The 13198-nt window shown below is 37.2% G+C and overlaps 1 protein-coding gene across 5 annotated transcripts in view; it reads left to right on the top strand.

The window, feature by feature from the left end:
• The window catches only part of LOC132395734 (homeodomain-interacting protein kinase 1-like), a 107792-nt gene that overhangs the window by 82359 nt on the left and 12235 nt on the right, over nt 1-13198 (top strand). For 3 of the 5 annotated variants that reach the window (XM_059972697.1, XM_059972698.1, XM_059972694.1), the window contains 5 exons: nt 2196-2338; nt 3973-4146; nt 9815-10024; nt 10902-11152; nt 12576-12688. In XM_059972697.1, coding sequence (XP_059828680.1) covers nt 2196-2338; nt 3973-4146; nt 9815-10024; nt 10902-11152; nt 12576-12688 — 891 coding nt within the window. The remainder of the gene's footprint in view (nt 1-2195; nt 2339-3972; nt 4147-9814; nt 10025-10901; nt 11153-12575; nt 12689-13198) is intronic. The other 2 variants (XM_059972695.1, XM_059972699.1) reach the window with 1 other exon arrangement.

Here is a 13198-nt window from a genome sequence, read left to right as displayed (position 1 = left end):
TAACTTTGGCATATGTTTGTAGAAAGTATAATGTTGTACTTCATAAAAACAATCTGGTCAATTTTATTGCCCCTAATTCTAAAAAATCTGCACAAAAATTGCAAAATCTTCACATGATTGAGCTAGAACAACTGAGCTGTGGCATCTTGACTGTAGTTGGAAAAATTGAGCTTAGACTGTAGTAGAATGTGTGGATTCTCTGGTGCTCACTAGTTCAAGGAACAATGTGCTGATATTGTACAGAATAGTGTAACAGTTTTCCCCTTGTAGCTAAGGGTTTGATTGGTAGTTCTACGTTTATGCATTCCAAAACACTATTCCATTATGTGATAGCGGTCAAGTTAAAGCCTTTTAGTAATGCTGAGTCTGTTGAATTTTAATTGATATCTTCCAACTGTTCAACGGCTAATGACATGGTAAGACTGATAAATTGAAATCTGAACCAATATTTAACATTTACTGTGAAGACCACAAAAATTAATTAGCATTTTTCTTTTCCTTAAGTGTAATAGATAAAACGATGGTTTTGAAATAGGCTTGCAGTGATGTGAGTGAGCAAAATAGTTTCAGTATAGACAACTTTATTTTTAATGAAGGCGAATTCCTTGCTGAATTCCTGCTTAAAATGCTTTTATTGAAAAGATAACATCTTTTGGCTCAGATGACTGTCAAAGAGAAGATATTCTAAATAGGAAGCAGTTTAAAACAAAGTACCATCTTTCTTGTAACATTGTAAAGTATATTTTAAAGATCTCTAGATTTAATTGACAAACTCTGCATTAGGTAGCTGAGTCGGTGTTTAGAGTTAAAAATGTGGCTAAGGTTCATGCACAGATCTATTTGAAAACAATAAATGTGAGTATTAGTAGGATTAAATCATTGATTTTACTTTCAAAATTGATTTACCAAAATCTGTTTGGTAAATATTACCTAAATATATTTGATACATGCTACATCTCTACCAGTTGTAGTATTTTGACCCTGTTGTAATGATTGAATAGAGAGAACTATTTCTAATGTGTATTATGCCTTGATATTAAATGATTTTTCTACAAATTTGAAAAAGGACAAGTTTTATTACTCTTTTGCATAAAAGCACTGTATCCACACTATGTAAGTATATATACTGTTTAAACTGAAAAGTATTCTCAAAAATTCTTACATAATTTAAGCAATTTAAATTTTTATCAGCTTTGGAATAAGTTTAAATAAATAGAAAATCCCAATGCAAAGGCACCTTTTGCATAAATATGTGTTAATATTTGTAGGATCAACCACAGAGTTGTGGAGTGTGAATAAAAATAATCATCATGTCAGCAAAGGCATGTATGTATGTTGCTGTAATACCCACGTATACATTTTCATGCAGTACATGTTTTCTCTGATCTAATCGATAAATATCAGACAGAATTCTTTTTGAAACTGATGCCTAAAATTGTTGTATCAGCAGTATGGAATAACTTCCAAACTGCTTCAGGGCAATTTTAGGCATCATTTACAAAATACATTTTGCCTGATCTTTTGTTTTACAAATTACATGTAGCCTTTTCTTGAATGGTGTTCCTGTAATGTGTTCTTTTGATAATGCTCCCTATTGATGCAAAACCTAAAAAACTGCAACTTTATTAAGAAAACATTTGTGTAGGATCCTGCCACCTATAATGTTTTTGGCGATTTGAAAATTGCTAATTAGATTTTGTGGTCTTGAATTAAAACATAGTAGCATGTTTATTTTTAAATGGATCATGCAACTCTGCAGTCGCTTCCAGTGACAATGTGCATTTTGCTTTCTCAGATTGAAGGTTGGTTAGAATGTTCCCTTCCTTTTCCCCTTGCTGCTTAGCATGAGCCTGCTTAGAAGAGATTGCTGTGTTTGTGTGTTTGTATTCCTGCAGAATGGCTCGTCGCACAGAATATTCGAATGTATGTTTCTGCTTCAGAGCTGCAAGATATTGGATATACTCACTTTCTCTTTCTCTCATTAAACTGTAATGCCTTGTCCTGTGCAGGTATTGGCTTTGGAGGGAGGCGTTGTGTCAATCTAACATCACAAATCTTTGTTTTACCATTGTGCTTCTCTTGCCAGCTGTGTGCGGCCTTCCGCTAGATGCTTTATGTTCTTTTCTGGGTGTCTGCAATCTTTTGGTGTTGTGTCTTGGGCAGTGGCAGTATTAACAGTTTGTGTCTGTTTGCAGCAGGCATGGCCTGGAGGAACCCAACAAATTTTGCTGCCGTCAACTTGGCAACAGTTACCTGGGGTAGCTGTCCACAACTCTGTGTCACATGCAACTGTGATACCAGAAACAATGGCTAGTACTCAACAGCTAACAGACTGGAGGCAAGTGTAATTTTGAATAAACTAGGTTGTTTCTGTTTAAACTCTTTGCTTAAACTTTGCATTTTTCTCACTTAAGGAATTGGGAATGTAACTTACCAAAAACACTATTACAATAATCATGAACTAAAATACTGTTTTCAAGCTCGTCATGATAATGTTTTGTAAGTCATTAATGACTGAATGGAAAGGATAATCCATTAACTTAATGGTGGGTAATGTTAAAGTCATTATTCAATGAAATGAAAGAATTGTAGCAAGTGTACGTAAAGAGCATCTTCATGAATACTAATAAAGTGGACATTTTAGATTGGGGGAAGTTGATTTGCAGACAGTTCTCAGGAATGGAACCCTTGTATTAACCCATAACTACTTATTTTCCCTTTGCTTTAGATTTTAAATTCAAAACTCTCAATACTCCAGGTGCAGCTTCACCAGTATGCTGTTAAGTTGCATCAAAACTTCAGTACTGCAGACCTCATACTTCTTGCAGTCCTGTTCCAGAGGCAAATTCCTGGTGTACACTTTGTAGTTCCATTCTAGTTTAATAACTTGCTTCCCCCACCATTCTTCCGAAGTGGCTAAACCTTATTTTTCCACATTATTTATTATGCTGCTCAGTTGAACCTACCTATAATCCCTGCAGCCTTTGCGTGTCCGAACAATTGGCTAATCTACCTATCCTTGCATCATCAGCACATCTAACTGCATTGCACTGTTCTTTTCCAATTTTGTAATACAGATTATAAATAATTGAGGCCCCAACACTGATACCTGTGCTGCCCCACATGTTATTGATGCCTTTCTAAATTAATTCTAAAATAAATTTCCTTTTTATCTTGATTCTGTTTCCCAGCCACTGGCCTATCCACAACAGTTAATTAATCTTGTGCAGTAACCTTTTCTGTGCCATCTTGTTGAATTCTTTTGGGAAATTAGTCCATTTAATTCCCTCATCATAAATTGCCATTAAAAGTGTCAAATAGGGATCTTCCCCTCGGGCTAAGGTACAATAAATTGCATATCCTGACAATTTTTTTTTCAAATTAACTTAAGTGTGGCTAAGAATTAGAGTTGGACAGATAATTCCTGGTGTATGTGGAGAGCCGGTGTGGGTAGTTTGTCTATGAAGTTTAATGTCTTAGTTACTTCAAGTTTAAGATTTTAAATCATTCTGATGTGTTCTGGTTTGCATTTCATAGAAATGGAGAGCCAATCCTGAGGTGCATTCTGTCAGACAAGACTGAGGAAGAAGCTACAGATTTAATTCATCAGCCTTAGATCCCTGTTGCTATGAGTAACATGTAAAACACTTGTGTAAACCTAAGATAATTAGATAGCTCTGTGGCAGTTTTAGATTGAGGGTATTAGGTTGAGAGAATTTAAAAATTTCTGCCTGTATGGAAAGTTGATTAATGAGAGTTTTGCAGCAGCACAACCTTTTTAGTCGTCATGATTTTTTTAAAAAAAAAACTGTTATAAAGTAAGACAAATGATTTTATCTCTCGGAATTATCCTCCATCACTCTGATGCCAAACTTTGTATGAACTGATTTTATAATCAGACCTCTACTTTCAAAATCTACGTGCTATTTTCTCTTAAACCTGATTTTTTTTTTTCCCCTTCCTCGTTCTCAGGAATGCACATTCACATGGAGGCCAGTATAATGCCATTGTGCAGCAGCCTTCGTTATTAGCTGGTCATGTAACCCTGGCTGCACAGCCCCTGAATGTTGGTGTTGCTCATGTGGTACGCCAGCAGCAAAACTCCAGATCTTCCTCCAAAAGGAATAAGCAAATGCATAATACAAGGTAAAATGTTGTCGCATCAAAATCAGTGCATTTAAAAGTGGCATTTCAGCTATACTGTTATCAAGATTGCACTCCTGCTAAGTAAATATATTGTGGAATAAATTCATAGAGATCAAAATGGTGTGAGACCAATTACCTGGTTTATGTTAACAAAGCTAGGTCAGCTGGAATGTTAGCTGAGTTGCTAAGGGTGCAGATACTTTTTCAAAAAGTATTGAGAAATAGTTTTCATATACAAGTTATGTTTCTGCATATTGGTCATGTACCAGTTTGATATTGTATTTCTTGGTAGCCTCTCCACAACTTGAAAATCATCTGGCATTATTTCATGTGGAAAACTAGTCTTGAAGTTTAAAGATCCAGGGGTGGAAGAATTGTAAATGTTCAGGACAGTTTAAAGCTTTCTTTTGTTCTAGCTGGGGTTTTGGTAGAAAAGCATCCAGACTTGTAAGTAGAAATCAAAGCGGAGCTTATTAGTTATTTCTTCCATTCTAAGTTGGCTGCAATTTGGTTCAATGTTGCTCTTGTCAACATTAACTTTAGTGCATGTGTTTAAATAAGGGCCAATGAAGCAATGTGCTGGGCGAATCACGTCATTGGGGCTTTCTGTCAACAAGCAGTGCTAATCTTTGAGGATAAATAACAAACTTTGTTTAAAAGAAACAAAACATTAGCTAATAAAGTATTTTGAAGATTTCTGTATCTAAAATTCAAAATTTAATCCCAAAGGAAGGGATAAATATTTAAATAACAGAAGTTGTATTATAGTTTTGGAGAACTATTTGGGCAGACTTTTGGAAGAATTTTTAGGTAATTGAAAGTTCCTCGGGGTGTGGTTTCTTCTGCAAACCACACGTAAGATGCTTATAAAAATATTGCTTATGCAATAGAGTCAATGCACACTAAATAATTACAGTGATGCTAGAAAGTTTGTGAACCCTGTAGGATTTTCTCTATTTCTGCTTAAATATGACCTAAAATGCCATCAGATCTTCACGCAAATCCTAAAAATAAAGAACCCAATGAAATAACACAAAAAAACATTATACTTGTTTGTGATGTGTAGTGTTTTATTTTTACAAAAGCATTTAGTCTTATGTGTTGTAGATACTTAAAATATTTTTCTATCAGCTATCAAATTTAAGAGGTGGCTTGATGGATTAGGCAGATGTTTGCAAATTTTAGCACTTTCTGAAAACTATTAATGGTAAACCTTCATTTCCTGGGAATAAATAGCTACTAGTTTTGTACATTTTTAGGTGTAAAGTAAAAGTGGCAGGCAGGCAAATCCAGGGCAAAAAGCAAAAAGGGCCACTTTTCAACATAATTGTATAAGGGCTAAGAGTGTTGTAAAAACAAGCCTGAAGGCTTTGTGTGTCAATGCGAGGATCATTCGTAACAAGGTGGATGAATTGAATGTGCAGGTAGTTATTAATGAATATGATATAGTTGGGATCACACAGACATGGCTCCAGGGTGATCAAGGAAGGAGGCTCAACATCCAGGGATATTCAATATTCAGAAGGGATAGACAGGAAGGAAAAGGAGGTGGGGTAGCATTGCAGGTTAGAGAGAGATTAACACAATAGAAAGGAAGGGCATTAGCCTGGAGGATGTGGAATCGATATGGGTAGAGCTGCATAACACTAAGGGGCAGAAAACACTGGTGGGAGTTGTGTACAGGCCACCTAACAGTAGTAGTGAGGTTGGGGATGGCATTAAACAGGAAATTAGAAATGTGTGCAATAAAGGAACAGTTGTTATAATGGGTGACTTCAATCTACATATAGATTGGGTGAACCAAATTGGTAAGGGTGCTGAGAAAGAGGATTTCTTGGAATGTATGCAGGATGGTTTTCTGAACCAACATGTCGAGGAACCAACTAGAGAACAGGCCGTTCTAGATTGGGTATTGAACAATGAGGAAGGGTTAGTTAGTAATCTTGTCGTGCGAGGTGCCTTGGGTAAGAGTGACCATAATATGGTGGAATTCTTCATTAAGATGGAGAGTGACATAGTTAATTCAGAAAGAAAGGTTCTGAACTTGAAGGGTAACTTTGAAGGTATGAGACGTGAATTAACTAAGATAGACTGGCAAATGATACTTAAAGGGTTGACGGTGGATATGCAATGGCAAGCATTTAAAGATCGCATGGATGAACTACAACAATTGTTCATCCCAGTTTGGCTAAAGAATAAACCAGGGAAGGTAGTGCACCCGTGGCTGACAAGGGAAATTGGGGATAGTATCAAGTCCAAAGAAGAAACATAAATTAGCAAAAAAAAGCGGCACACCTGAGGACTGGGAGAAATTCAGAGACCAGCAGAGGAGGGCAAAGGGCTTAATTAGGAAAGGGAAAAAAGATTATGACAGAAAGCTGGCAGGGAACATAGAAACTGACTGTAAAAGCTTTTATAGATATGTGAAAGGAAAAAAATAGGTCCTTTACAGTCAGAAACAGGTGAATTGATCATAGGGAACAAAGACATGGTAGACCAATTGAATAACTATTTTGGTTCTGTCTTCACTAAGGAGGACATAAATAATCTTCCGGAAATAGTAAGGGACGGAGGGTCTAGTGAGATGGAGGAACTGAGGGAAATACATGTTAGTAGGGAAGTGGTGTTAGGTAAATTGAAGGGATTAAAGGCAGATAAATCCCCAGGGCCAGATGGTCTGCATCCCAGAGTGCTTAAGGAAGTAGCCCAAGAAATAGTGGATGCATTACTGATAATTTTTCAAAACTCCTTAGATTCTGGATTAATTCCTGAGGATTGGAGGGTGGCTAATGTAACCCTACTTTTTAAAAAAGGAGGGAGAGGAGAGAGAAACCGTGGAATTGTAGACCGATTAGACTGACATCAGTGGTGGGGAAAATGCTAGAGTCGGTTATCAAAGATCTGATAGCAGCACATTTGGAAAGAGGTGAAATCATCGGACAAAGTCAGCATGGATTTGTGGAAGGAAAATCATATCTGATGAATCTTAGAGAATTTTTTGAAGATGTAACTAGTAGAGTGGATAGGGGGGAGCCAGTGGATGTGGTATATTTAGATTTTCAATAGGCTTTTGACAAGGTCCCACACAGGAGATTAGTGTGCAAACTTAAAGCACACGGTATTGGGGGTATGGTATTGATGTGGATAGAGAATTGGTTGGCAGACAGGAAGCAAAGAGTGGAAGTAAACAGGACCTTTTCCGAATGGCAGGCAGTGACTAGTGGGGTACCGCAAGGCTCAGTGCTGAGACCCCAGTTGTTTACAATATATGTTAATGATTTAGATGAGGGAATTAAATGCAGCATCTCCAAGTTTGCGGATGACACGAAGCTGGGCGGCGCTGTTAGTTGTGAGGAGGATGCTAAGAGGATGCAGGGTGACTTGGATAGGTTAGATGAGTGGGCAGATTCATGGCAGATGCAATTCAATGTGGATAAATGTGAGGTTATCCACTTTGGTTGCAAGAACAGGAAAACAGATTATTATTTGAACGGTGGCCGATTAGGAAAAGGGGAGATGCAACGAGACCTGGGTGTCATTGTACACCACTCATTGAAGGTGAGCAGGCAGGTATAGCAGGTGGTGTAAAAGGCAAATTGTATGTTGGCATTCATAGCAAAAAGGATTTGAGTCCAGGAGCAGGGAGGTTCTACTGCAGTTGTACAAGGCCTTGGTGAGACCGCACCTAGAATATTGTGTGCAGTTTTGGTCCCCTAATCTGAGGAAAGATATTCTTGCCATAGAGGGAGTACAGAGAAGGTTCACCTGATTGATTCCTGGGATGGCAGGACTTTCATATGAAGAAAGACTGGATCGGCTAGGCTTATACTCACTGGAATTTAGAAGATTGAGGGGGGATCTTATTGAAACATATAAAATTCTAAAGGGATTGAACAGGCTAGATGCAGGCAGATTGTTTCCGATGTTGGGGAAGTCCAGAACGAGGGGTCACAGTTTAAGGATAAAGAGGAAGCCTTTTAGGACTGAGATGAGGAAAAACTTCTTCACACAGAGAGTGGTGAATCTGTGGAATTCTCTGCCACAGGAAACAGTTGAGGCTGGTTCATTGGCTATATTTAAGAGGAAGTTAGATGTGGCCCTTGTGGCTAAAGGGATCAGGGGGTATGGAGAGAAAGCAGGTACAGGGTTCTGAGTTGGATGATCAGCCATGATCATACCGAAGGCGGTGCAGGCTCGAAGGGCCGAATGGCCTTCTCCTGCACCTATTTTCTATGTTTCTATGTGTGTTAAACACGTTAGAAAGTTAAGTTAAAGTCTGTCTGAGCTTTATAGGCTCGTCAGGCCAGTGCTTATGACGGTTTCCGTGGCGTGAAGAGACTGAGAGTTTGAGACTTCCCCACCCCACCCCGGATAGGACACCAGTCTATATCGCAAGGTTAACCCCCAGCATTTTGCCAATACCCATCTTCAGCTGGGTGGACTGGAGCAATGTGTGGTTAAGTGCCTTGCTCAAGGATACAACATGCTACCTCGACTGGGGCTCGAACTCACTCATGACCTTCAGATTGCTAGTCCAACGCCTTAACCACTTGGCCACATGCCACACAAACATGTTAGAAGCAGGCATGTAAAAACGATCAGAATGCTTTTGGATTTAATAGTTTAAACTACATCTGTATGTTAAACAAAAAAATGCTAAATGTGAAAAAGAATTCAGGATTCTCTTTGTACCTGTGGTTGAACTGACTGCCATCACTTGCTGCTTAATCTATTACATGATAAATGGTTTCTTAAACTCACTTTTGATGGATGCTAAGGACCTCTAGAACTTGAGTAAGCAAAGCTGACCAAATAAAAAGGCAAGAATAGGAATGAAACTGATTAAAAGAAATCTCAGTACTAAGAAGTTCTATATAAATATAGTCAGCAAATGAATTTAACTTTTTTTGGGTTCATTGACATTAGGTAGCCTCAAATCCAAGTACATTTTTAGCAATTTCTATATGATGTGCAGAGGATTCAATTGATTAAAAATACTTAGTTAATTTCTCAAAAGCAAATTGAAAATATCTTGCTCTCTTCAGGGTAAATTGACAATAATTTTGAAAGAGTTGCAATCAAATTGGCCCTGGGTTAAGGAACGTGTTGAAATGCATTATAAGCTTTCAGTGTCACGTAAAGTAATACAAAATGGTATTTTAATCCTGATTTGAAAACAATTACTGCAAACATCCTATGTTTGGGAAAGATGCCTTTTAGTTAACAGCTTGACAGATCAAAACCTGCTTCCATAGTTACCTTTTAAAAATTCTCTCTCACCTGATAACCTCCAGCCTCACCTTCATATCGATGTTCCCTTTATCCTATTCATCCCTCCCTCACCTTCTCTGCAACTTAAAGCAAAGTTATTTCACCGTGCCTTTCTAACAAGGAGTCTTCAATTTGAAACCATACCCGTTTTTTTTTCCTCAGAGGCTGCCAGTATTTTCTGCTTTTATTTCTGATTTTCAGGATGTACAGTTTTTTGATTTGTTTTATTCCAATTCTGATAGATAGTGAGCACATTGCAGCATCTTGCCAAATAATACTTTAGAATAAAATTGAAACTTGTCTGTTGGAGATCTTGGAACAAATCTTGGGCAGTATCAAGCTCGTCATTTTAACTTTAAAACTCTCTTAATCTCTTCACCTGTTTGTTTTAAACCAGGAATGTTCCTTTGTTGGATGTCACTCCTTCCCAAACATATATGGTGGTTCAAAGCAGTCCAGCAAGTGCACCCTCCCCATACTGCAGCACAACACTTGATCATCAGCGACAGACCATCGTGATTCCTGATACACCGAGTCCTGCTGTCAGTGTAATAACCATCCGTAGTGACACAGATGAAGAGGAAGAAACTAAGCAGAAACTTGGGAGGTAGGCATTCCTCTGTATAGGGAATAATGAGAGGTGGATTCCATATGGTAATTCAGAATACTGCTCTTACAGTTTTGTAGTTCAACCCAGGTGCAAGAGGCTTAGCTGCTATCTGAGCAGATGCCAAAACTGTGTAGGACATGGTTTATTTACCTTGGAATATGGGTTACTGTTTATTTATCATAAAATATGATTTTGAATTACTGCAGGATTTAATGAAATCCACCAATTTTTTCTTTAAATGCTGTGTCAAGCTAGTAGTGAGATAAATGGAAATTTAGTATTTTCTCATGAGGTTTAGATTTGGCAATAGTCTAAGTTCTAAAGTGTGTGTTTTTGCTACTTTTGTTCAATCTAGATGTTTTTCTCTGGCTTGAAATGATGATCATGGCCTACAAGTTGCCCTGCAATTCTTCATCCCATTAGTTACAAGTTTAGGCAAAGTATAAACTTGCATTCAACATTAATAAGCACTTAAAAAAATTAAAACAAAGTTAAGCACTTAGAAATGTGCAAGTTTAAACAACTGAAAATTATCCTGTCCTTATGAAGTTTCCATCATGAGTGGTGAAGAACTGCTTCTCCCTTACTGGAGTCCGTGAACAATACATTACTAAAGCCAGTAAACAGTAGACCAAAACTTCTGGACCATGCATTTATCCACAAATTTGGTTACTGACTTTTATTGCTGTTTAGAAGGCAGATGAGGAAAAATAAAATTCAAACCAGTAACAATACATTGTGTTAATAGTCTAGAATCTGTTTCTAACATGAGATGCTGGGAATATTCTGACTACCTCTGTGACAGCATTTCAACAGAGCAGATTATTTTTAATCCTAGATGTATGTAATGTTGATACTCTTTTTTTTCTTGCAGCTCTGATGTGAAACAGAGATCAAACGTCATCAGTTATGTAACTGTGCATGATTCATTGGAATCTGATTCCTCAAACAGTAATAGTCCATATCCATGTGAACGGCCTCGAGCAACACAGGTTATCAGTAGTACACAGGACTTGCCTAAAAGAAGCATGGATACTTGTCATAATTCTGGATCTCGTACAATTATCGTACAGCCTTTGAAGGCACAAGCCAGTGAAAGTATGGGGGAGAGCAGCAGTTTGTCAGGTAGAAATGTGATTTGTATACCAAAATTACTTCTATTAATTGAAATTGCTGTAACCTTAATTGTGTCATTCTATCTTAACTTTAAAACTGGTTTTTTTTATCAGTAAGAGTTCATTCATTGTAGCTCTATGATGCTGTTTATGAGTACTTCAAAATTTATCCAAGATTCCTTTTTTATCCACCTTTTCCTTTAATCTTTTTTAAAGTGCCATCTGTGCTAATGGAACAATCTTGAAGAAAGTAATAATGTTCCCCAGTGTTTTGGTCAGTGTATCCCTTGGACAAGTTACTGTAACTGATTACCTGATTATTATTTACATTCCTGCTTGTGGGAATTTACCATGCATAAATTGGCAATCCATAACAATGACTATATTTGTAAAGTATTCCATTGGCTTTGGTACACCCTGAATTTCTAAAGAGGCACTGTGGTCCTCTTTCTTCATGCAAAACTTCCACACGTTTACTATTCAAAGTTTATTGAGATGGAAGTAGTGTACAGTTTAAACTGACCACCGCTTGAAATTAGACAATAGCAACATTGATTGATTGTAGTGGAAACATTGGTGACTAAAAAAACCCATTTTTTCTAAACCAAACTAGCATATAGTGAAGATTAAATTACTTTTAAATGTTTGCAATTGTCAGTGAATGCCATTGTCCCCCTCAATTTTGTGTTTCCAAAATCTCAAACTGGTCTACAGTATCTCATAACGTTGTCCAGGTAGGCATATTTTTTTTGGTCTATTTAATCTTAAACCTTTAAGATTCTTTTTAAGATGTTGAACATTAGTATAAAAACATTTCAATGAACCAGGTGGATTTAAACAGTGTGCAGGAAAGAGCCTCCAGTGCATTTAAACAGAAGTGCTGAAAGTGCAAGTTCATCGAGGCCCTCGTTTTAAAAAAATAACTCATTCAGGTCTGAAAGAGTATGGGAGCAGTCCCTGGTGATTCAAGTACAAAACCATCAGGATTCTGGAACAGTTGGGTAGCAAACTATGGGGGTGAAGTTAAAAAGGATTCATTTATGTTAATTTTGTAGAGAACTTTTTAAAGTACAGTAGATGGTTTAAAAACTGCACATATTGCGGTAATACCTCTTCAAACCATACTGATTGGCAATTTCCTCATTTCTTCCTAGGGGGGCATTTTTTCCCTTTCTTTCTCAGTACCCGTGTATGTTGCCTGATCTGCTGATCTCCCAGCATTGTGTGTTGCTCTGGATTTCCAGCATCTGCAGACTTTCTTGTGTTTCTGATTTGATCCTCTGTATTTGATTTGCTTGGGCTTATAAACTGGAGGTTTGTCTTGACTACTCTCCTGTGTTGGCTTGAATTATTGTCGTTGAAGAGAGCTTAAGTATGGTTTGTTATTATTTTGGCTGTTTATATTTTAACTCTATTTCCTTTCCCCTTTATAGGCTTTTTCACAAATGTCTATAAGGCTAAAACAGGCATGCCTGTGAGTGGACAGAGTTCAAGCTCAACTACACCAACAATGTACCGGCAACGGCAGCCTCTGAACCTCAGTCAGGTATGGAAATGTCACTTTCGTAACAGACGTGTAACAAAGGTATGAGCAAAAACAGATTAGGAAATGTTGAACAATTGTGAATAATGGAGTGTAAAATTGAAACCAAATGAGAAAAGCACATGCTGTATACATAAGAGAATTTCTCCAAAGGTTAGAGATACAGCTGATAGAGCAAAGCAGGAAGACAAAGTTTATAAATTTAAGTTGTTACAGCAAGTATTTTACTGCATTTATAGCAAAGAAAAAGATCAAAATATGGGGAATAATAGACAATTAGTCCAAGGAATGGTAGCTCAATTAAGCTAATGTTTGTGGCAAGAAATAACTTTATTCAAAAAATATTATGGGAAGTATTTTTAGAAAAATTAAATTGGAGAAACCACCAATCATAATTGAATGTGGAATTTTAATGTATTTTTAATGTAATTCCAGTGCAAAACCTTGTATGTTTATTTATAATAAACTGGAGAATATTTTCTTAGCTGTCCAACCACCTTGTCACAAAACTGA

The sequence above is a fragment of the Hypanus sabinus genome, chromosome 6, assembly GCF_030144855.1.
Source record: "Hypanus sabinus isolate sHypSab1 chromosome 6, sHypSab1.hap1, whole genome shotgun sequence".
NCBI classification, from domain to species: domain Eukaryota; kingdom Metazoa; phylum Chordata; class Chondrichthyes; order Myliobatiformes; family Dasyatidae; genus Hypanus; species Hypanus sabinus.
The sequence above is the reverse complement of the archived record's forward strand: the minus strand, read 5'-3'. Positions and strand labels throughout refer to the sequence as shown.